General features: G+C 42.3%; 1 protein-coding gene across 20 annotated transcripts in view; it reads right to left on the reverse strand.

The window, feature by feature from the left end:
* Nucleotides 1–1389: 1389 nt before the first annotated feature.
* The window catches only part of BBX (BBX high mobility group box domain containing), a 153251-nt gene continuing 128898 nt past the window's right edge, over nucleotides 1390–25742 (reverse strand). For all 20 annotated transcript variants that reach the window (XM_042031611.1, XM_042031609.1, XM_042031617.1 and 17 more), the window contains 3 exons: nucleotides 23119–23316; nucleotides 22244–22436; nucleotides 1390–19563 (listed from right to left, as the gene is read on the reverse strand). In XM_042031611.1, coding sequence (XP_041887545.1) covers nucleotides 19476–19563; nucleotides 22244–22436; nucleotides 23119–23316 — 479 coding nt within the window. In that variant the 3' untranslated portion in view covers nucleotides 1390–19475. The remainder of the gene's footprint in view (nucleotides 19564–22243; nucleotides 22437–23118; nucleotides 23317–25742) is intronic.

Genomic DNA, 25742 nt, shown 5'->3' on the forward strand with positions numbered 1-25742 from the left:
AAATGCAAAACTGTAAAAATACTGTTGTGATCACAACTGCCACCATCTAGAGCACCAGTACCCAGGGAATAATTCCATAATTTTAAATTACTAGTAAGGATGGACTAAGGTGTACTTATATATAGCATGCACACATACACCCATGCAAAAACCAGCAAAATATGTGAACGTCAGAACTGAAACAAAAGAATTCTGTTTTGACTTACAAATGAGAGGTTTTTACTGCTTTTTGGGAACCTTTTCTGCACAAGCAGTGCCACCATTTCACCTTTTGCTTCAGGGTGGAATGGGGCAAAACAAACACCAGAAAATGATGTTGACTGATAAAGGCTGAGTTTTTTAGCAGCTTCATTTCCCCAGATGCCAAAGCTGTTTGCTGTTTAGGAGCTTTAGTGGGAGGTGAGTTTACTCTGCTCCCCCTGTCCCCTGAGTGCAGCGGGGCCATGCACCTACATCCTGGCTCCTGGAGAAGAGCAGCTTTCGGGTGAGTGGCCTGCCTGCAGCCCCTCGTGCTGCACTAGGGCTGCTGAGGGGAGCACAAAGCAGGGAGGATGCTCTGTGTCCCCTTGGGAGGTGACAGGTGGCCTCTGAGTGGCCAGGCTGAGGAAGGAATGCAGCAGAGAAGGATGTGCTCCTCCTGCAAACACAGCCAAAGGTGCACTCCCACCAGTTGCATCTGGCAGTGAAATTTCTGAACCACAGAAAAAAGTCCCCCAGGTGTCAGGAGGGAGGAACTGCTGTGCAGAACTTGGCTCCCCATTCAAAGCAAAGCAAACCAAATCGATGCAGCCCCAAACAAGCAGACCAGGTATGTCTGGGCTGTTTGACACGTGTGTGAGTGTGCTGCCTGGAGTGTTTCAGCACACGCTGCCTGCCTGTGTAGCTGCTGGGGATGGAGGAGGCATTGCCTTGTGTGCAGGAAAGCACAGAGTGCCCCTGCTGTTACAGGACCTGAGCCTGGCATGAGCACAGAGCTCTGCCCATATCCATTCCTCGGGGTGAAACCCCAGCAGCATGAGGCTGTTGAGAGAGCCAGAAGCTGCCAGTGCCAGTGCCAGTACTTGCCACTGCCACTGCTGACAATGCCAGAGAAGTAAAAAGGGTGGTTATGAGTTCAGAAGACATGCAGTGACTCTTCTGTGTCCACACGGTCTCCTCATGTCCTTAGGGACGGCCGAGGAAGCAGGGCTATGACAGCTCCTGGCTGCAGCTGCCTCCTTTGAGCAGGAACTGCCAGGCTGTTGTCCTGGTGCCCGCCTGGGCCCTGGATGCTCCAGCTGGAGAGGTGCCAGCCACGCTGGAGAGCTGCCTCCTGCCCCGCAGCAGCCCCGGCTCCCAACACCGACAGCTGCTCCCCACGGTGCACGAGTAAGGAGCACACTACTTGGCTTCAAAACATACAATATACTTTATTGCCTGCTAGATAATCAAAGTGAGGAGTAAACACCATAGCTGGAAAAAGCAGAAAAGGACCAGGAGAAGGAAAAGAATATCCAGTCACCAAACAAGTTATCAGGCAATAAACCATACACAATATAAATAATCTGTTTCCCAAACAACTAAATCTTTATTTTGCTAATGGCCATTATATGGTTAATTATCAGTAGTAAAATCTCTGGATTTCCTTTTCTACACAGCATTAGTAGTAAGAAATATATAAGGGACTCTGCAGAAAGCAATACAAAGGAGTTATATACACAGGCACCTTCTGTGGAGCAAGAACAGAACCTCATCTAATAAGGAAGGGCTATCTACAAACCAGAAGACCATGGTAATACAATATTAGCTCAGACTTAGTTTAGCTGCAGCCTTTCCACAAGGTAGGCTAGCCAACTTATGTATACATATATATTTTAATATAGATATATATAGAGATTTATTATTTTAAAAATAATGTGAACTACCTGTAGTTCCTAGACTAATTTTAAAGAGGCAGTGTACCTTTCTGAAGCTTCATTTCAGGAAGTATATTAAAAATGGTATATAAAAGACTAGCAGACCCAAGCTCACATATTGAGTCCTGATATCTTCCCTCCAGCTTCTTTTTCTAATGCTATAGCTGCCACCTGCATTGACAGCAATGCCTTTAGTCATCTGGATTGCTATTTATGTTGCTGTAATTGCTACCACTAAGTTTACTGGATTATAGTGTTAGTAATTGTCGATTATAAATAGCAATAATGCTGCAGTACACTGTCAAAGCCTGCCGCGTTATGAAGATCTAGTCTGTATGTGCATGCAGAGTTTTGTTGTTTAATCTAAAAGAACATTTCTCAGTCAAAGTGCTTCTCTCCTGTCAGCTCTGCCACGTTTTTCAACCACATGGCAACGGCTCCTCTGTCTTAAGGAAGATGTGATGCCTCTCACCCCACACCAAGTTCTCAGCAGCCTTTCACACAGCACCCATGCATCCAACTTTGTTTTCAGGACATAACCCTTTCCTCTCACATAGCCAGTGTCCTTAAGGCTACTAAATATGACTTATTAAAATTAAAACTATTTGAGGAAATGCTCTTAACACGTTTTGGTCAAATCTCCAACTGGGCTATTTGAGTCTCGTGCTCCCCACAGAGGGCAGGGAGCAGAGTGCTGTCTGTTGCTGCTGCCCAGAGCCAAGCCCAAGCTGCCAGCAGGGGATGAGGAAGGGAGAGACATTTGCAAGGAGCACCGTGAGGACCTGGCAAGGCCCAGGGTGCCTTTTGTGCCACCCTTTTCCAGTGTGCTCCCTGTTAGTGTCTTGGGGTCCACTGACAAAGGCAAAGTGGGAGCACGCACATGCAGACAGGCACCCCTTCCAATGGATTTCCTCCTGAAAACAGGGATGGAGGGACAAGGCCCCTCTTGTAAGCAAGATCACTTTGTTCTCAGCCCAATCCTGGCTGCTAACATGAGATACTACACCACTTTTGTTGATGACACAGATGTCACTTAACACACTCCCTGCCATGGGAGTTTCTGGAAGCCTCTTCCCAAATCAGTGATCACACCCTGATATGCAGTTGCTCTGCCTCAAGTACCAAACCAGTGCTGAGGGTATTCCCCACAGCCTGTCTCATTTCCTGACAACCTGCCAAACCAGGATCTGGCCCGTGGGACTCAGCATGGTCCCACCTGCACAAGTGACCACTCTGCTCCCCTGGACCTCCCAGCCAGGGACATGCCACTGGCAGAAACAACCCCCAGTGGAAGCTCCAACATCTGGCCAAAAGCACACAGCACACACTCAACGAAAGCCATCTTTGATAAAGCACAAAACGTGTCAAGAAAAGTGTGGCAGTAAATAAAGTTTCCCCTAATAATTATGACATTTTGATAGGGGAGCTTAAAAATAGGTATTTGAAAGAAGGATGCCCTGATGGAACAGGATGTATTTGCAGTGTTAGAGAAGGAAGGATGGCTGGTACCTATGAGCACACCTACCATGTGCACTCCACCAGGCAAACACATCCTTGCTGAATTTAGCATTGCCCTCTGCACCTCTGATTACAAAACAGTAAAGCTACAAAGTTCCTGACTGGTATTTCATGTGAACTCAGATGCAATCTTAGCTATCCAAGCAGCAGGTATCCTCCTTTGTCTCATCCAGGTACCCACTGGGAGCAGGCAGGAAAGTACCACAAGAAGAGGGGTGCACACAAAAGCTGAAGCTGAGCTTTATGGTGCATGATGTAAATTCTTCTGCCTGTATCAGGAAAGACACTGTGTAGGGACACTGCTTAAAACTCAGTCACTTCCGTCCCTGCATCACCACCTTAGAGCATCACTTCACCTTATTTATGCCCTTAGACTTCGCTTTGCTTTTGACATACACCGAGCAAGCACAACACAAGAGAAATGACTTTTTTTTGTATTTTGCTAAGAATTTTGTGCATGCAAGGGTAACAGGATCAGTGTTACTTTTCAATTCTGTAATTCCTCTGCAGCTCTACAAAACTCAAAGCACTTGCTGATACTCAACAGCAGGGAAAATGTGGGAAGCACCTTGCTATGCTCAGAAGAAGGGAAAAAAAGAAGTACAAATTTTAAGTGAGAAGAAATTACACTATAAAATCAGCTGAATAGTCATCTGTACTGGCTGCTCTTGTGGTTTTTTCACTACTGAGTAACAGGGTGTAATTTGGAAATCATGATCTGGTTGATCTGCTGCAAAGTGCAACTTTTTTTTGTCACTTTTGTCTCCACTGTAACCTGGTTTTGCTTATTCCAGATAGGGTTCCCAGAGGAGAGCAGCACTGAGAAAATGAGGGGCAGCACGAGGGATTAAGAGTCTATCAGAGCAGGAGAGAAACTGTGAAACATGGAAGAAAACACTTTTCCTTCTCCAGGCATCACTAAAGATTATATTGATGGTGGAAGCCAAGGACTACTGAACATGCTGGTTAATTCACAACTGAAGTGCAGCCTGATAGGCATCCACCTGTTTCACAGTTTGTGTGTGACAAACAGGAGCAAAAACTCCTAGCACTAAGCCATCCTTGCCAGGTTGATTATTGGGCTTGGGGAAAATAATTTCATCCCTCCCACAAGCTTGGTTTCCCCTTTTATAGTGACAGTTCTTCCAAAAACAAAGTTGTTGAGGGAATTGCGTTTTCTAAACTGCTCTGTTGCCCCCCTTTCCTTTTTAGCCATTAATATTTTCTCTCTCAATACTGCCCTTAAAAGTCAGTTTTTGGTCAGCACACAGTTGGCATGGGATTTCATCAAAGGCTCATACTGGAACTGAACAGACCTGGGTCCCCCATCCATCCAAGCTCCTTGCTATACCCATGCCCATAACTGGGGCCAGATGTCACCTGGAGCAAGCATCCATAGGAAGCCTCTGCTTTGTGTCCTGTTGTACCACTTGTTTCAGCTCTTCAACACAGCACCCAGTCCCTTGCTGCTTTGCTGTGACTCCCTGGGTGTCAGTGCCCAGCTCTGTACCACCACATGGAGCAGCTCAACGGGGCCTTGGGGCACCACAGCAAACAATGGGCACTGAACGCCTCCTCTGCCACCACCTGCAGCTGTTCCCTGCGAGACCACAGAGCCCTGGCTGTGCAGGGCTGGTGCTCGGAGCACCCCAGCAGCCTCAGCAGCCCTGGGCAGTGCCACTGGCCACGACTGTGGCCGTGTGGGGCTACAAGGGGTGCCAGGCACTGCAGGAGGCACTAATGCTGCCCAAGCCGGGGGCTTTGCCATTGCCTTCCCCACCTCCAGCTTTGTGTGGCGATGCAGAAGAGCAGGGCTGGTGGGCCTGGAGAAGGGTCCCAGCCCATGCCAGTGTGCCTGGGGCGATCTCTGCCCAGTGCCTGGACCACTAGAGTGTTAGAAGTTTGCCAAACCATTTCTTGCAAGCCTGCAACTTCTGGTGAGTACAGCAAACCCCTGCCCTGGCAGCAGGCACAGTGACCAGAAGTCCAGGCAGAGAGCCTCCTGACGAGCCAGAACAGACAGAAAATGAAGGCAACTGCCCAGCCTGCAGTATGTGCTCTCCCCTTTGCTTCCCCATTAGATGCCTATTCCCAGTAATGGGCTCTCAGCATGGTCTGTCCCTCAGAGACTCCTCAATAAACTGTGGCATTGCCCCAGGTAAACTGGTGCACAGGCAGCAGGGGAGTGCACAGCTCTTGCAGCACACTGGCCTTGCTCCATTAGTCTCCTAAGCGTTTCAGAATTATTCCACTAGTCCTAGTTTGGAGCTGGAGAGAGGATTGCAGGCACAGCCATGGGTCTCTGTCTCAAAGCAGAGACCCAGGGATGTCCCGGTCCCTGCACTGCCAACACCATTGCACGCAGCTTTTCCCATGTCTTCCAGGGAGAGGCTGGATCAGACCCCAGGCAGGGGTCCTGATGCAAGCACAGGTGATGCCTTGCTAGCAGCATCCCAGCAGAGGATAATCAGGAAAAAGGCTTGTTTCCAAGGCAGGAGGCAGCGGAGAGAGGACAGCTGTAGGCCAAGGGCAGGCTCTGGCCCCTGCTGGCTCTCCAGCCTCTTGCTGTGGCTGGCACAAGCACTGCCTAACGAAATGGATGCTGTTCTCTTTTGGTTTCCTCCTCGTAATATGGCTTTACTGATGGCCTTGTAATATTTGAAAAGGGTACCAAGGAAAAAGGCTGGCACGCTGGGTTGGTTTGGGGCTAGGGATTTTTTGGTTTGGTTTTCTGTTTTTTCACTGTCTGAACTCTGGGAAAAAAAAAAAATTGAAGGCAACTACTGGATAGAAAACACAGCACGAAGAGAAAGGTCTCTTTGAACCTCTCTGATATGGCTATTAACCATCAACCTGACACATCATTCGAGGAAAGAGGGTTTCAAAGGCATGGAGGAGTCCTGTGGTGAGCAAAGTTGGGCTGGTGCTCCTTGAAAATCTTGTCTCAGATTTTATCTGACCATTATTTCTAAAGTTGCATTTATAAAAACAGTTAAAATGCTCCTCTATCTAATGCCATTTGAGGACACTGTTTTCGCCTCCTATACCCTAAAATTTTGTACTTAGGCACTGGGGGAATAAACCACCCTCAAAAAGACAGTCAAACACTGGAAAAAACAGCATGGGAAATGGTTGATTCTCCACTATTAGAGGCTTTTAAGGACAAGTTCAACACCCACCCATCCACCTGTCAGGTCTGTGCTAAGTATAGCTTAACCTGCCATGGAAATTCTCTAGCTGATGTCTCCAAGTCCCTTTTGGCCCTGTGACTCTGCACCAAGCAAATCCTGCCAAGATCTCATCCTGCCACAACCCAGGATGTGTTTAATATCCTGTCTGGCTGTTTGGTTTTCTGCCTTAGCTTGCTGTTTGTCCAGGAACACACACAAGCACTTCAGACATCCTATTAAGAGTCAGCTTACACTTTCCTCACACACCACCAAAACCCTGTCTATTTATACAGTCACCCTGTATAAAACGGGGAGCAGCAAACCAAGAAGAACACACAGGAATATTCACCCTGACTTTCAAAAGCTGTCACAGAAAGCTTTCCTTCAGCCTTTTTCAATCTTGAAAAATGTGGACTGATCTGCTGAAAAGTTGGTAACGAACAAGAAATCCCCACACTGACAAGAACCACTGACTCTTTTAAATATCCTTTGCTGGTTCTTGCCCATGGATTGCAGGGGTTGGGCAATCAAAGAGCAGCTGGTTTTTAAAATCTGCTACAAGTAGCCCAAAGAAATTATGTGGTTTACATGAAACATGACTCTGTCTCAAAAAAAAAAAAGAAGAAAACAAAGCGAAAAAAAAGAAAAAAAAGAAAAAAAGAAATAAAAGTCAAGCTTGGAGCCTGGGCCATTTTAAAACAGGCACTCACAAACATCAAGACAAAAGACCTTTAGGCAATAGCAACACTACTGTGATGATGATGTGTGACGCTGCATTTCTAACACGAGTGCCCAAAGCTGACCTCCCACCCCCAGCTCCTCTCAGCTGGCTTATGGTGCACAATTAATGCAGCAACATAACAGCAGTCAACCTGCAAGGAGTGAAAGGAAGTGAACAAACAGCAGCAGGTGCAGTGGTCGGCCACGCTCACCTACGGATGGCAGTGGGAATCCATCTGCTCACCATTTCTGCAGTAAGCAATTACTTCAGCAACTTGCTGACCCACTCTCACCATAGAAACACAAGCAGAATATGCAGAACTTGATTTATGGAGGTGCTGGTCTTTCCTTATAGGCTTGTCTGCACCCTGAGTTAATCCCCCTCCCCCATTTATAAATTTCACATGGGTGAAAAAAGACTATCTAGTGACAGATTTAATTGTGAAAGTCTGTGGCATCCTTTCCCAATTCATGTTTCTTGATGAAAGCAGTGTTCAGTAACAATAACAAGAGGATAAAAATGTCTTTGCATCAGCAATTATGCCCTGTGCACAGAGCCTTGAGAAAACCACAACAGTATTTCAAGGAGATGGATGAAGTTTACAACAGCAAGTATCCAGTGCTTCCACTGCCAATCTCTGACTGCAACAACTCAAACCCGCAGGGAACTGCTCTCCCAACATGATCTCTCTCATACAAAGTGCCTAGAACAGCTTTCAAACACAAGCAGGTGAAAGACACAGAAATAAAAAGCAGCATTTTACGAACTGACAAGACATGCAGGGCAAGAGCCCTTGGCTATGTGAGTCCTGCAGGTGCAACTCGGGCTGCAGCTGTCTGCAGCATCTGTCAGCTGGCATCCCTATCCCATCCCTTTGGATGCAGTGGGGCTGCTGCACAGCTTCCCAATGGCCAGGGTGCTTTCTCTGGAGGGAAAGCCATAATGCTGCATGTCTGACCCCACAGGCTTCCCCCACGTGTGCTTGTTGCCTTAGGTGAGGCCGTATGAGCAAGGTAACTGGTGTTTATTTGATCTGAAGATTTCTTCAGTAATTATGGAGAAAAAAGTGTAATTTTCTGGGGATTGTCATTTCCCCCTCTAATAAAGAAATTTAGAAATGTGGTAAGAGTTTTATTTTGCAAGTTAAGGCTTAGCATGAGTTCATGTGAACGTTGTAGTCTAATATGCAGTGCTGAAGAGGGTTTGGTTTGGCTTTTAGAAAAAAAAGTGAATTTAAGCCATGCAATAAAAAATGAACCAGGCCAATTTCCCAAAAACGGTGAAATCTATTCTCACAACAAACTGTTAGGAGGAGGAAATAATTTATAAGGTTTCAAAAACAGCCTGGGGAGTCCAGCTTTGCTGCTCTATCAACTTCCCAGCAGGATCCCACCTCCCTGTGCCTATCTTTTTGCAGAAGCTGTGTTTGACACACAGCCATGGCTCAGGAAAATTGTCGTTAAAATACTAATAAAAAAACGCTGTGGGTTTTTCAGAGTTATGCAGTAGCTTGGGAAGGTGTGGGATACTGTCTATCCTACTGAAAATCTGTGGGATGTTTTGCTACTGATGTCTACCAAGTGTTCAGCCTCTCAAAAAAAGAGAGGCGAGAAAGGCAAGATGACTGAAAAGCAAGGTGAAAGACTGGCAAGTGAAGCTTGTTCCCAACTTCCTGCAACATAAAGAAAACCAAGGAAAAGATCGAAGGAAAAGATCCATCTCTACCACATACAAAGCATTTTGCAGTGGGGCAGCAGATTTGACAAAAGTGGAAAACCCAACAAGTTGTGATTTTTAAACAGCTTTATGCTGTTTATGTCCCTTGTATCTTGATGGAAACAGATTTCCAGCGGCTGAGATTTATGGGATGGTGGTTTAATGCTGAATACAGATGCACATTCCAGCCATGCCACCACATCCTCCCACAAGCAGTCAAGTGTGACAGGCCAGTGCTGCTAAGGGACTCCCATCTAGGTCTGAGGCAACTCACAGCATCCAAAAAACTACATTTGCCATTTTCTATTTATCTGAAGATTGTTGAAATAGCTGTGTTTGTGGTTTTATTAATCAAAACTACACAAAAATTGCTCATCTTGCAAAGCACACTGAGTATTTTCTGAGTGGTCTAAAAGTCCAGACATTTCTATTTAAGAATACATTTTTATCTCATCATTAAAGATGCTTTTAAATCCCTGCTGGCAACTCTTGGCCATTAGCTAGAGAAACCACTGTGTCCAAGTGGAACAGCACACATCTGGTTTTTTGTCTAGGTTCTTTAAACTAGTTGCAGATTAACAGAATCCGTGAATATGAAGCTACTGGTTTTATACTGACTCTTGTGTATTATGCTGTTTTCAAGGTTCTCACCCAGGACATGCATCATGAGAAAAACCCTCATAAATTAGTTATTTCAAAAATGCAACCCTTCATCACTAAGAGATTTCCTTGCTGGCATGGATTTCTGCATGGGAAGTAAGTAGATACCTTCACTTTGAAACATCCCAGAGCTCAATTAGCTATGTCCTAAATGTGGTACACTACAGTTACTAGCAAAGATGTTTGGAAAAAATTATGTACCGAGATTAAACAGTCAGAGAGCAAATGCTTCCCTCCATTACTTTCCAGTGTAAAACTATGCCCTGTGCCAGCCAAGCACAGTGTATTTTCTGAAGACAGCAAGAAGAATTTTCTTAAATACTGATTAAAACAATGATGAGCACTTGATATTATTTATGATGTACTTGCAGGAAAGCACTCGTTAGCAACACTTACACCATGTGCCAAATACATCTGTCATCTAGGAGTGAATGGGATGGTTTAGAATGGCATCACCCCTTGAGCAGCTCACACATTACTTCTAAATGAAAAGTTATTGCTACAGTCACTGAAGCAAAACACAGCATCCATTCCAAGCCACAGATTTCAACTGCAATTTCTGCTTTATTTTAGACTGCTTGGCAAACCTTGCCCTTGAAATTGGAACCTCTTGAAGACAATGAATTGTCCATCTGCTGTGATGGTAATTTCCCTGCCACCTTACTTCCGTTAGAAAACACTGCTCTTCCAAACAAAAGGAAACACAGCCTTGTTGCCACAACCTGTCAATCTCTGTGCCGCCTACTGAAACCTGGAAGCTCATGAAAGTCCAACTTCACCATCGAGTTCCCAGCTGGGTTTGTTTCATTTTGTGTTACAGAAATCTATCTAAGCAGCTGCAGCAAAGAACAGATCCCACACAAAGCTGTTGAGGCATTAACAAACTTTTTGCCGTTCAGAAGAGGAGAGGCTTGTAGCGAAAGAATCTCTCCCTGCCAGAGCCCGGCTTCGTGACAAACACCACAGCTGGGAGTCCCAAATCAGATAACCATCTCAGAACGTAACAGGGAGCAGTCTGTCTGTCAAGAGAGAGATGCACAGTGAATCTGCTTCAAATGACGTCACTCTGACCGATGCCAATGGCAATGGCATGCCTGAATCAATGACACTGCTTTTGCAAGACCGAAAACACATGAACTCCAGAGCCATTACAAAATCAACTATTACTCGACACTGACACCAAAAACAAGAATCCTAAACTCTGACAGATAGGGACTGACAGACTTCCAAAGACTCCTTAACTCCTAAAAATGGTACAGTGGTGCTGACCAGGTATTAAGGGAACCCACCCTTGGAAGGAAGGGAATTGATACTCAGATTGGTCTGACTGAAGCCTAATGGTCTGCTCCAACTGGGAAGCCTTTGGTGGGCCATATGTGGAACTTGTACTCCAAAGATGTGTTCCAAAAACTTCTTTTGGATTGGAAGGAGCTCAGGTTTTCTCTTTCCACCCCGCTTTGTTCTCTTAAATTGGATGTTGTTTGATGGCAACACCTGCCTTGTCTTAGTGTGCTGCAATGCTAAGCCTGTCATTCTGACTCAGCTAGCTTGATTTTTGAGTCTATTTCAATTAGCTCATCTTGCTTCACAGGCTGACGAATAAGCTAAACTGCTGCTCCATATGGAATACATGTTTTGTATTTTGTACTTTATATAGGCTGGATTTTCAACCAGAGTTTCAGCTGGGCTTGCAGCAGCGACACCACAGTCCAGCGCACTTCTGCTGGACACCTAATGATTCTGTGATCAGGAAAAAAATCAATAAAGCCTTGATGAAATTTCAAGTATATTTTAAATACAACTGTATTAGAGCTCAATTTCTTACTGTTGCTGGGCCAAGAACAGTCCACACAAAAGAATCTGACACTGGATAAGAAGGTAGATGTTGTATCTTACAGGTTTTATTTCAGAAAACAAAACAAAACAGAACTTTGCAGCAGAGATAGGAACGCATCTCGTATTTTGTTACAAAGTGCTAGTGTCCTACTGGAGAATGGACAGCCCCATGAGCTGGTGTACAGCAAGGCTACTGTATGCCCAGGTATACTGTGTGTCTCCCTCCATGCTGTCACACTGTAGGAACAAAAAGTCTCTCTGAAAGCAGGGTTAGCTGCACATTAAAAAACTGCCGGATGAACAAAGAAAGGGACCCAACAAATGCTATTGAGGGGAGAACACCAGTGTCTAGCAAAGCATGGTGCTTGAATCGCTTGAATTTCCACCCTGTGTTTTTCCAGAAGTATTAGTGGAAATTTACCTTACCTGACAGTTAAGAGTCAGTGTAATGCAGTTGCAAAAAGCAACCTGAGTGAGAGCTGGGTAACAAACATGATCTAGATGCACTGAGAATTAGCTGAATGCAGCAGGTCTTTGGTTGGAAGAACAAAATGAGAGCATAGGAGAAAAGATGGGGCATTGAGGAATGAAGATGACTGTTTTAAGGTAATTTAGTAATAAAAAAAGTGAATAGTGACTTCAAGGTCCCTGACTGCGCATCCAATATTGACAGAACATGTATTTCTTAAAATTTTTTCCACTTTTTTTGCTCACTGAATCAGAACTTTCCTTCCCCTTCCCCATGACCTTTACAGGCCTTAAAGGCTGAAGCTTTTCCATTCCTGGCATTTCTTTGCAGAGCTACTGATGCACACCTAGTGAAGGCATTGCAAGATTGCATACATTTCTTCTTTCCTGAGTAAATGGCACATAGTTAAAAAAAAGCCACAAACCTAAGTTTCCCTTCTGCTGCTTTTGATTCAGAGACAGGAGATCTGCTCCCATGCGAACAGCCAGTGTCTACTGGCTTCATGAAGTCTGTTACAGGGTCTTCTGTGATCAAAAAACACATTGCAATCAAGGAGGTTTCAGGCATCCAAGGACAGAAAAAGAGAAGATCCCCAACAGTCTAATTTTCAAGCCCCAAGAGGGTAAAATATATGGGCAGAACAGATTCCTGGTTTAAACAAGTTTCCAAAGTAGTGGTAACCTATTACCTTTAAGTTTAAACATTGATGTCACTTGATACTTACTTCTAAGAGAAACCATTTCTGAATTAAGTTCTCTTATGTCCAAAGATTGAAAACATAGCAAGGTCTTCTTCTGTGGAATGACTTCTCGTTTATCTTTGTTGACTATAAACAAGCTTCCCAGTTGTGCAAAGAAGACAAAATCCAGAAACATGAAGTAGATACCTAGAAAGCTCAGAAGAAAAGGCAAACTTTTCTCCCAAAGCCTAACTGCACTGAGTCCTGGCTCTCTCTGTCCCACAATTTCCATCTTCATGTCATGTAAGTCCAAAGAATTCTGGGGCACTTGAATGGATCTGTGGATCTTCTAAACAATGTCAACAGTGCTGAACCGGGCTCAGAAGTTTTAAACAATAAAATGGAAGCTCCCAGTATAGACACATGTAAGGAAGAACACTTGAACAGAAGTTCTTTGCAAAATAAGTGACATCTTCACAGTCATTTTGTAGAAGCTGAGTGGATGATCTGACAGAAAACTACCGCTTACAGTTCTGAGGATCCATCTCTGGGTTTTGGCATCTTCCATTTTCAGGTGAAAATGAGCTTGTTTAAATGTAAAAAACCCCAACAAGTTCATACTGTAGCTAAAAACAAATTCTGCAATACTGCTAACTCAGCCATATGTTAAAGCAAACAATCATTTGATGGAAAAGCAGGTGAAGTATCAAAGAAGCTCCATTTGAATAGTATTTATTTGCAATCATTAGTTTTAAATGGGAAACTGTTTACAGGCACACGCTAGATAACCAAAATAGAATGAACATGAAGAAATCTATTTAAAGGTCCTTATCAAATATTTCAAATATTTTATTAAATATTTTTATTCAGTTTCATTATCACAGTTTAATGTACTTTAGCATGTTATACACATGACTTAACATGTGCACTTAAAAATCTCAAATTAGAGGTTCTTGAATAAAATATGACATTCTATAAATGTGCTTATTGACTTAACTAGACACAACTAAGAAGGCAGTAGCTCTGTTACACCATTGATGGAGATGAACTATTGTAAGGCATGTTTACAACCAACTTTGGAGAGAATAAAACCAAACACTAGGTCAAAATTCAGTGGAAATACACGTGAGAATAGAAGTTGAAGGATTGGGCTCCAAGAAGAAAGATCATAGCAAATCAGTTGTGTTAAAACTGTCAACAGATACTGGTTATTAAAAGCAAGCACTGCTGAGAAAGAAGGTTTTTGTAGCATCCAGATTAACAGGTTCTGTTTTTTTCAGGTGTGATTTTTGAAACTCACACCTTATGGTGTGTAATGTGAAGGAAAGATACCAAAATCTAGCAAGGAAGTTGGAAAACTATCATCTGAGAAACTTCAAGTTGTTTTATGAGCAAACATGGGAACGCTCTTGTACAGAGTACACGCTGAAGTCACTGCACTCTGACGTGTGCATGTATATGTACACACACGTGCAGACACATGCACATACATGCCCCTCCTGCTTTTGCTGCCCTCAAAGACCCAACCACTCACTGGAGGACAGCAGTACTGAGGGGCAAACAAGGTTTCAGCTGTGGACGTGAAAAGAGCAAACTAGACCATTACATTCGGGAGCCTGGTTAGGTATCCTGAACCGTGGTTTTTCCAGTGGAGTTCAGTGCAGGTCTGCTGGTGTATGCTAACAGCCAAGACCCAGAAACGACAATGTAAGTCTTTGGAAGAACTCAACAAAATGTTAAGCTATTTGCAGTCGCTTTAAAATTCCACCTCAATGAAGGCCCTAGGTCATGATGATGATGTGCCTCCCCCACGAACACCACGCAAGCCCAAGCTTAACTCCCAGAGCATAGTGGTCCGTGATTGGGAGGGTTTCCAGCCTAAGCTTAGGGTGTGTTGCTGAGTGGAGATCTCATGTCAAGTCTTCCTAGATTTCTGCCATAAAAGAATTAGTGGGGGAACATAAAATAGACATCCATCTCATAAGCTTCTTCAAAGTTGTCAGCTCACTATAAAATACTGAGTATATAAATGACTATGGTAGTACTTCAGTGAGAGCATGAACTTCACTGTGCCTTCTTCTTGGGGAGTTCAGGGGAGGAGGCAACGCTTTCACAGCCTAAACATGTACTTGTTCATGGCACTCAGTGTCCTGAAGTGCCTGAGCATCCTGGCAGCTGTAGTTGACAGTTTGAAAATATGTACAAAGTAAGGAGAATGCCATGAGTATCGGAAAACATGGCAGAGTTACCTAGGAGGTCTACAATCTATCAAACAAGCACAGCAAACAAACAGCATCTAATGGATAACGTAGGGCATACAACACATATGTTGCACAGTTACGTTTCCCTGCGAAATCAGGACTGCAAACATAAACTCCAGAGTAAGTTTCAAGAGCAGCACGTGGCTTACTCGACACCTCTGGAAACATCAGAAGTCCACCACCCCACGAGCACTGCACCTTCTGCTGTTACAGAAACTGATCTCACTGAATCAAGCAGAGCTAGCGGGCCATGTCCTGCAACCCCTATGACTGTGGCAGAGGTTAAACAAAAATGCTCCAGCAACATAGTTTGGCTACCGCTGTATATTCAGCCTTTATGGTGTCTGTGCTATATAAATGTTGCTCTTGGAAAATAAAGCACACAGCAATATACAAATGATATCAATGGCGAAGAAGATTACATGATCAAGCCTGAAAGCAAATGGAAGTTAACAAAAGTAGTCTTTTAGGAGAGGTAGCCATATTAGACTCAGCATTCAAAAAAAAAGGGAGTGCACTCAAAAGGGTCGACATCCATTATAGTGTCTTGTAGACCCATCATGTTTCTGGTTTTCCTACATCATTTTTTTGCAGAATGTACACACCCAGGCACACACACACACGTGCACACACACACACACACACACACATATATACAAATCTAAATTCTGTTCTAATTCCCCTTTGTTGCCATAATGTTGCCATACTGAGAATAAAGGACAGCTTTCCTTCCATGCTCTCTTAGCTGCCCCATGTCTATAACTTGCCTTCAGTTGGTTCAGTATCTGTACAGTAGCTAAACAGGCAGTGGAAATTAAAACTGCTTCAATTAATATCCCGTTGCAAAAGACAGCATCCGAACTATAAGGCATTCCCTTGTACTGACATAACTTACAACTCTCTACTTGATACAAACTGCAGAATGCTCTTCAGCCTTGTGCTACAAAGGCAGCTTTCATCCAAATAATACAGACCAAAGCTGGAATTTAAACACCACAAATCCACACACTTCTACCAGTCCCTTGTTCTTGTGCCCCATTCCAACAATGCTTATCACTTTAATTTCAAAAGTCATGCACCAATGCTATAAAATAGAAACCCAAACTACCAGGAAGTCTCTTGCTCATGACTTTGGGATACTGTATTAGTATAAAAGAGCATTCAGTCATCTTAAATAAATATATTCTTTTCTGAAATCACAGCACATTCAAGGGGTAGTTACTGCCATAAGCAGAGCACTAAGTAATCTCCATAGATGTTTTCAGAATCATTTAGTCAGAAAAGACCTGTAAGATCATGGAGTTTTGATTGATTTGGTCTAATACCTGGAAAATAGCCTACTGTGGGGATAAGAATCTGCATCTCAAATGTTCTGCAGAACATTTTTCCCATATTTGTATACAGTACTAGAACAATTAAGAAGACATTACAGTCATTTTCTCCCAGCTGCTTAGATGTGTAGCTTCAGCTACAACAATGCATTTTGTATGCCTCAGAACTATGAAATATCAAAGATGACTAAATAAATAAAAGCCAAGGAAAACTGGGACAGTACTGCATTTTACACTTGAGACAAGATTCCCCCCTCCCATGGATAAGTCACAGAGCACAACTACAGTAAATGCTTGTCTTTTTTTTAAAGAAAGATTTATACACAGGTTCAGATCCAGAAAATAATGTGAAATGCATAAATATTGATAGCTTTAGCTAAGTTAAAATGGGTTCAGTAAAGTATGATACAACATATTCAGAATAAACAAAGCAGAAAAGCATCATATTTTGGTTTGCTTGAGATATACATAAGGTGCAACAATTTCTTCTCTAGAGGCATTCGTGGACAACGTGTTAACAGGTAACAGTGTTTGCTGGTATACTGAAGTACACACAATAGCAATAAGAGTTTCCAAAATGAAAGCAGCTGAAATTAATAAAAATTAAAACAAAACAAACAAGGAAAAAACCCAACCCCAATACAGTAAGATATTGGTCTGAAGTTTTTTGTTGTGCTAACAGACTTTGTTACCTGAAAATACTGATACCCTTTCTAGTAGATTCAGGGAAAATTCTAGCTACTCAAATCAAGACATCACTCAGAGAACCAACAAAGGCAAATGCCTAGTGAACTATAAAGCTTTGCAGGATTTCTGCTACTCTCAGTGCCTAATCGCTTAAAAATTAAGCATATCTACAAAAAGGTTTATAAGTATCTGAAAACAGTCATATCCAGTAAACTGACCCAACCCTACCCCCTCTCTAAGGGAAAGTCAAGGAAAAGCAGATCAAGTAAGATATTAATTCATATAGAAAAAAGTAATTTTCTGTTTCTTTTAAAAAAGGTACCATTAATATACAGAAATATCTCCAGGAACAATATTGAAATTTAAATCGAGGAAGGATGGGGTGCTCTGACAAAAATATATCTACTCTAAAGGTTTCTAGAGAAATAAGTTAGTACCATTGTCAACGTGAACGGCCTGCACTGTAACATATTTGGATTTCAGCTAATTATAAAGTGGTCCAAAACTCCAACAGCCACCCTGCTGTGACCCACAAGTTTTAAGTCTTTAAGTTTTTTCCTGTCTTGTTAAAATAACTTATAAAACTTTAATAAAATCTTATTTAAAATACCACCATAGGCTGCAATGGCATTCTAGGGACTCAGACATTTATTCACCTGAATTTTTTAAAAAGCCTTTTCACTGACTCATTGGTTTGTAAATTTTGTTGTTCTTCAGTTGTTCCCTCCTTTCAACACATGCATCCTTGATGGTGCTGTTTCAGTGACACTTCCCCAGCTACCTGCCTTTTGTCAGACCTTTAATCTGTTCTTAAAACTGATGTGGTACATTGTATATTGTTTCCTGACACTGAACCAGAGACTTTCACTTAACTACAATGGAAGGCTAAACCTAGCAAGCATTAATAGTTACTGTCCATATGGCTATTACATCAAATTAGTTACAAAATAACCCCAAAACACATTATCAATTCAGTCAAGTATAAATAAGAATGCCTGATAGAATGATGTAAACTCGCATCATTTAAAGACTTAATTCAAAGAACTTCAAACTCAATCTAATACTATCAAAAGTTCAGCCGGTATGACGAAGACTAATAGAAAATTATTGCTGGAGTCCAATTTGGTAAATTGTTGTGCTACAATGCAAAAAGTAGGGAAACATCTTGTGCTATAGAAGAAGTACCCTGTTGAATTTGTAGCTTTAGATCAATTACTAGTGATCATTTTGCATCTATTGGTAGGAATCAATGCTTGGCTATACAATAGTGTAAGTCAGGATAGTGAAAGTAACAGGCCAAGTGATACACTTGGCTTGCTTTTGGGATGTATTTATGAGAGCAAAGCACAAAAATTCAACACAAGCAGAGACAGAAACTGGCAGATGGATCTGTTTGGTAGTCTGAATTCAGTCAAACGCTACTCTTCAGCTTTAGTTTAACTGTATACAGCTTTCCACTTTACCAACACAAACTGTAATTGGCCCTTTATGCAAACTCTGAAGCTGATTTGGACTGTGCATAGTAACTACAACAATGCCAGTGTCTGTAAAATGTAAAAGGTATGTGTATTGGTGTACACTATATCGAAAAGTCATGGTTTTAAGTTTTTCAGAACTGTGAAATAATACTAAGGTCACTTTTGAAAAACGCATTTGCAGTACTTTTTGTTTACAGGAAAGTTTCACCAAGTCGCTCAGATATCTATGCAAAAATAAAGGAACCCTCCAAGGCATGAAAGACAAGTCAATTATCTGCAGTATTTTCTTTTCCATACACCACTCCTTTTTTCTAATGCACATCATCCTGGTTATTCAAAGCTAAATTAAAAAGAAACAAACCCAAACGTAGCCTGTCAGAACTTTTCCCAGTAAACTCTACCACTCCGGTGGCAAATATAAAAGTGCAGAACATCTGGACCTCGTGGCTGCCCAAACACCGCTAACAATGGTACATCTGTCCAGGCTGCCTTGAGTTCTCTGGAACAGGTTTTAAATTCATTCTACAATATAAACGTAGGCATAACCTATTAATATAAACCATCTTAGAACTTAAATCTTCATGTACAAAAATGACTAAGAATATCTAATAGTAACTAGTGCAGTGCGTCAGTGTTTTTGTTGGTTTTTTTTTTTTTTCATTTTCATTTAGAATAACTAGGTATTATATGAAACTAGTTGTCGTACTCTCTGGTTGGTAAAAGAGATGCTGTGTGAGCTAACAGTAAAGGCAGCCTTTTTCACACCAACCACCTGTTTACTGTTTAAAAGCCTTCAATAGAAAGCAAGCTCTGGGATCATTCCACTCCATTTCAGTTCTTTAACAGACAATATCACCCGCCTACATACTGGGTTCCAATTTGAGGACCTGGCCCAAGTTGCTAACATCTGGCTTCCAGTGAATTCTGGGCCACTCAGAGCAATAAGCACTTTATTGCAGTCTCTAGTTCCATCATATGGACTGACTAGCTTCCCTTGGTAAAGACAAGGCTAGGATATTAGGTAAAGCACAATGTTTTACAATAAAGTGGAGCTTCACTGGTCAGCGCAGGAAATAAGCACTGGAGCCTGAGACATTTCATTTGGCTGTCCATCATGTGGGAGAGGTGTGGCCCTCTGACTTCTGAAAAAGAACAAAAGAAAAGCCACCCATCAATACTTGGAGCATGGGAGGTGCTGTTACCAGACTGGAAAGGAGGGGAAGCGGCAGCTGCATGGTCTAACACCCGACACTGCGGCATGGCAGCTGCTCACTGCTGCAGGTGCTCACACACTGTGGTTACATGTGCTTTCAGAGGTGTTCCTGCAACAGTAACACAGTATCCTGAGGACAACCTACAGCACAATGCAAGGGCAGGAAAAAACAAGATGTGACGGTATGTGACTACACAAAGCAAAGTGCACAGCCTAAGAGTAAGTTAAGCATGCACAAGTGCTGTTACTCATTTTGCAAGGGAGCTGCTGCAGCCCTCAGAAGCAGAGCACACAGCCCCTGTGGCAAAAGAAGGTAAATGCACAGAGGCACAGATCATGTTAGTGTGAGTCAATAGCCAGCTTTTAAGCAATACGGAAGTATACTCATCAGCAGAGTTGCACATTGGGATTCCTCCATGTTACATGACCTATCATTACATTAACCTAGCATATCTCTTTCCTTACTACAGCAATGTTAATTTACAAATGATCCCCCAGCACAGGGTATCATAAAAATAAACTGTGCCAGATTTATGTGCTGGAAATCAGCATCAGTCATGGTCCATAAATTGACTTGGGACACCTCCTTGGCAGCTTGCCTTTTAAAATACATACACCAAGCATGTCACTGCCTGTTACGTACTCTCACAAGTGAGGTTCTATTTTTGTACCAGTATTTGTCCTTTGTAGCAATGAAAATCTGGGGCCTGATTATTATGTACACCAAGGTCACTCTCCCTCACTCTGGCCCAGCTAAGACCCCCAGTAGAAACCTCCAGCAGAGGTACCCATGTGCTTCACACAATGGAGTGCAATGAAGTGGCCTTGGCACAAAATGCAGCTCAGACTTGCAAGTGCTTAACCAGGGCACGCACAAGGTAAATAAAGCTAAGCAGAAGACTTCAAATGAAAACCACGCTGCCAGAAGGATTCCATGTCCCAAGGCTCTATGAAACTACTTAATAAATTAAATTCAGACACTGAGGAAACACATCAAGCAAACCTCCAATTCTTTTCTCCTGGCTATTTGCAAATAAAGTGAGTTGCAAGAGATAACAACAGTTGACAGAGCAGAAAACAGAGAAGCATCTAGCCCATAAGATTTAGGTTTCTGTTTTGACTTCCATTTGCCAAGTCTGAGAGAGATGTGGCAAACTTTCTGCTGGGAGAGTCCTCCCCTGTTGTCATTTCACCTCCTTCGGGATGACTACAAGCTGGCATTTTCAATAGTTGCTGTATGTTTGCTGATCCAGTGTTTTCAGGCCTTATGGAAGGTGCTGCATTGCTCGAGCTACATAATGACATGACAAAAGATGGGATTCAAAGAGAAAGACCCGAGCACAAAGCTCTGCAAAGCATTAGCTCACTTCAACAGAGACAAGAGGAGGACAAGAACTCTCAGAAGAACAAGGAGGAAAAACCACAGCAGAGTGAATCCTTTTGTGCAGTTCTGGTCAATGTTAATGGCAATCAATGAAACCACAACGGTGTGAGTGAAAGCAGAGCTTAGCACAGCCCTTCCACAAGTCCCATCTTGAGGCTTATCATGACAGACAGGCTGACTGCAGTGTGAAATCACTTCTCACCCAACACAATGCTGCTTAAGCAAGACAACAGCTTCTGCAGAGAGGAACCAGCAGATCTGTTTCTTGTAGGGTTCCTAAGCTTCTAAAAAGCCTTTGAGCATTTGATGTGCAGCCTGAACACAAAGGACTGGGTTCATCAATAGGGCCCAGGAGAAGAACAGTTAACTGAGGCTGTGAATGGTTTCATGAACTGCTGCCTCGAGGAGTTGCTTAGGCAGCCAGCCACCTGTCAAATGGCACCAGCAGAGGCTGTGATGGTTTCAAACTGGCCCAATGATTCCTCACTGAGTTTCCACTGCAGGAGAGGATGGGGTTTCATAGCCAGTAAGTTCCATGAAAGAACAACACTGGATAATTAAGAGCCAAGGAGGACTTCTTGTTTACTGCCATCACAGGTCTGACCATGCTGAACTGATTCAAGAGCCCTCAGTAACCTGCACATTCTCCACCTTGTCTGTATGGATAGCCTACTCAGCAACTGAGAGGACCAACCCAAACTACCCTGGCTTTCCATCACCCAGAGTTGTTCTGCCCCATGCTATTCTGTAGCTCCTTTGCCTTCTACACAGGAAAGCAAAGAGTAAGAATAACAAGTTAGCTTCCCTCAGCCATGTTCAGCATAAAAACTCCATCTCAAAATGTATGAAATTCTCTCCACCATCTTAGGTTTCAGGCCACTGGAAAATGCAAATCAGAGTGCAGTAGCTATTTAAATCTGCTATTATCTGACAAATAGCATCTGATAATTTTCAATCTCAAGGAGCACATGAACCTGTTTACATACAAAAATTGGCAGGTAAGTTTACTGAGAAGGATCATTTTACTAACTGCTAAATAGATTACACTGTCATTTAGGTGAAGACTTAACACTACTAAGCAAGTGGTGTAAAGCACACATTCATAGAAAGCTGGGGAAGAGGAAACACAGGCCAAATTAAACAGTCTGCTATTCACATGCTTTCTGAACAAGCTGTCAGCCACATACTATTTACTTAAGACACCAAGAAGAAAAGAAAACCATACCTGTGTACATTTTCCATGGCTGCTACTTCTGCCAGAGCAGCTAAGCTAAAAAATGCAGACACCGCTGGCATATCTGACGTAATACTATGGTTTTCTTCTGTCTCTGTGTTTCTGGAGCATTCGCTGTTGCAATCTGTTTCTGCACTTGATGATTTTTGAAGAGTACTTTGTGGCAGCTCTTTCGGCTTCTCCTCTGCAAAGAAAGAAAGTTAAGCATGCAGACCTAGCCCATAAATTCACCGCAGCCTATAGATATGCTGACTAGCCTGGTGTTAACAGAACCTTTACCTTTAGGACTTTGATTCTGCCAGTGTCATCTGATTCATGCTACAACCTCTTCTGACCCAAGCTACCGGGTCAGAAGCACGATACTAAGGTTTATAAAGCAGTTTACTGATTTTGCATTCAACTGAATTTGATCTTTTAGGTCAGGCAAGAGAGCTTTTGTGTATACTTTAGATACAGCAGTCCTGAAAGATTATCTTACTGGAGAACTCCAACAAGGACTCTGGCATTAACTGTCATACTATGGAATTCAGTTTTACAAACTAGAACCAGGTGCAGTGTAATTTCTTTGCTGGACTGGAAACAAATTACGAAAGGTAACCATTTTCCATTTCCCTCTGCATCAGCTCACAGTTCTTAGAGTGAAGTATCTAGAGAAAAGACAGATTTGGTCATTCAAACAAAAGAAGTTGGCCATTATGGATTCAGTGATTTCCCAGTTGGTTTGATACCTGTATTTTAAATAATGACCACTCTAAGCAGGTATGAAAACAAGCTAATTTAGAAACACTGCCCTGATAAGTTGCTTGTACTCTCAAACCTTCTCCAACAATTTAGTTTTAATAAAATTTTAACTCCCATTTCCTTACCCAGTGTTCCTGCTGCTGGTGAAACTCTCCCATCTGCTGTTCGGACAAGATGTGTGATCTTCGTTTTCCTTGCTTTCCTTTTCTGGCTGCCAACTAAAGGCTCATGCATCATTGCTGGCTCTGGAGTGTTTAGGGCAGATATAGAAATTTTATTCTTCCAGGCAGACTCACTGGAATTTCTGTCTTCTAATAGTATGGCTGGAAGAGAATAAAAACATAATTTTAGATGTAGAATATTTCAGCCACTAGCTATGCTCATTTACCATTTTGCGTCTATCTGCATAAAACCGTTCCTCACAGGTACTTAGAGCACAACCCATGGCAAGATATGACCTGAATGCCACAGATGTTTGCAGGGAAGTAATAGAATCCACCTTAAAGATATACTGAAGGTTCAAGTTTTTATTATTTGCAAAGAAAACTGTGAGATCAGCAGTAGCCCTTGAGTGGGAGCAGGGTATCAGTCTGTATAAAACATTCTGCCACAGAAGGTGTCGGCGAGTGGCTAAGAGACAAAATGTTTTTACAGAATAACAAGCTGATCTTAGCCCACAGACAGACTGACAAGCAGAACTCAGCAGTTCCTGACTAAAACCCAGTCTTATCTCTTCAGTCACTCTACATCAACTCCTCCAAAGGAAATACTGCCTTTTACAAAACAACAAACCTTAAAAACCACCCCAAAAGGAAGCAAATACAAAAGCAGAACTGGATCACAGCTAAAAAAAGGAAGTAAGCATGGGATAGAATACCATGACAGAAATACTGCCCACGTGAGGTCAGACAATGAGAAAGGAAGAGTTTAAATCTTTCTCAGCAGCTCCAGTGTTGGTGTTCTGACACAGCTTTTGCCTCGAACTGAACATGATCCCAAATTTTCACTTGACTAAAGAGTTTACTTTGATCCTGTTCACAAAGAAATAGGTCAGACAGCAATCACAAAACATATTTAAGCTTCCAAAGTCTGAGGTCAGTGCCTAGTAGTCAATAGTTTGGAATTTGCATTGATTCAATATACCATTCTGCTGATCCCACAGGGTATCACTAGTCCATAAAGCCAATCTGTGACATCTTTATCCCTCCTGTGATAAAAGTATTATGAAGCCTGCCCCATCTGTGATCACTGTCAGCTAGGGTTAAAAAGAGGCTACAGGTAGCAAATGGAATGCCCAAGTAGTTTTTTACAGATGCCTGTCTAACCTGTTTTGAAATTGGGAACACTCATGATATCTGCACCAAGTCCTTGAGGTATTTTTTCCCAGTGCACTGCCATCCTGAATGACTACACATTTTTTCCTAATGCCTGCACCACATCCCCTCGGCTGCATTTTCAACTCATTATTTTCTTTAATACCCTTCAGGTCATACCCTGTCTCTTTGCAATAGTCCATGATGTATTTTCCACAGCTGTTACTGTGTCTACACTTAGCTTACTCTTCCCTCCAGTTTCTTTTAATCTTTCTCCCCATTTTAAAGACTTTAGACACATTTGTCACTTTTTGGGTGGTTTGACCAGCAAAAATTACACACACAGAACTGAAGCCGGAGTGCAAACAACTGCTCTTTCAGAAGGGCTAAGAATTGAACAATTCCAATCTCCCGCACAGAGACTGGTGGTGTCACACAGGAGCACCCAGCCCCAGAAACTCTGCACAACAGCCAAACATTCTGCACGGCCTTTGCCCTCTTTCGTTTTAGTCTGTATTTCTGTTTAGTACTAGTTTTGTAGATTTAATGAGCTTTCTATTCAAAGAAACAGCTAATAAAACCTTTATCTTTTGCTAGCTTGTGTAACTGTTCATTGTGTGAGGATGTGGACTAGATGAAGAGAACAGCTGTAACACATTTTTTATCTTGTTAGCAGTTGCCCTTTGCTCTTCTGTTTTAATGGGAAGGACCTTTTAATGTTTTATTGTGTAAGAATAAAATCAGATCTAGTATGAACATGTAAAAACATTTGAAACATTCCAAACTTTAGGTTTTTTATGATCTTAATTCACCTATGTTCTCTTGTACAACATTTGCGAACTTGTGCAGGCTCTTTATTTGGAAAAAAGGCACACAGCTTCAATTAGCATTTCTAAGTGCTTAGCTCTAGCTCCCAAGATTTCCAGAGCAGAGCTCTGCTGTAGAACTGATGTTTTGTAAAGAGCACAAGAGAAAGCACAGGACAAGATTGACCCTGTAACAGTGCAATTAAGTAGAAGCACCAATGACTGCAAATGTGACTTTCAATTAATGCAACTGGGCCAACAGTGAGATGTTCGGATAAGCTTCGTGCATCGAGATCAGAATCTTAATTGGAATGTGTAATTAAATAGGCAGCTTTCTCTCTAGATTTCGTATCTGGGAATTCATATGCGTTGATTATATTTTAATGTAATGGTCTGGTTGTAGTCCAACACTATTTGTTAATTCTGATTTGCTCTAATTAGCACTTTGACACTGCTGTCTAATTCTAGCTTGATTGAGTTTATAATGGTTTTATTCTTAGTACTACAGCTCATTTTTTATGTTTAATAAAAAAATTAAGACATGATTTCAAACAATGAACAACATACAATTAAAAGAAACTTGATTTGGTATGCATTTAATTATGTATGTTGTGTGTCAGGTCACTAGAA

This window comes from Corvus kubaryi, unplaced genomic scaffold (assembly GCF_017639235.1).
Source record: "Corvus kubaryi isolate FWS band 111438036 unplaced genomic scaffold, C.kubaryi_AGA036_p1.0 37341, whole genome shotgun sequence".
In the NCBI taxonomy this organism is placed as follows: domain Eukaryota; kingdom Metazoa; phylum Chordata; class Aves; order Passeriformes; family Corvidae; genus Corvus; species Corvus kubaryi.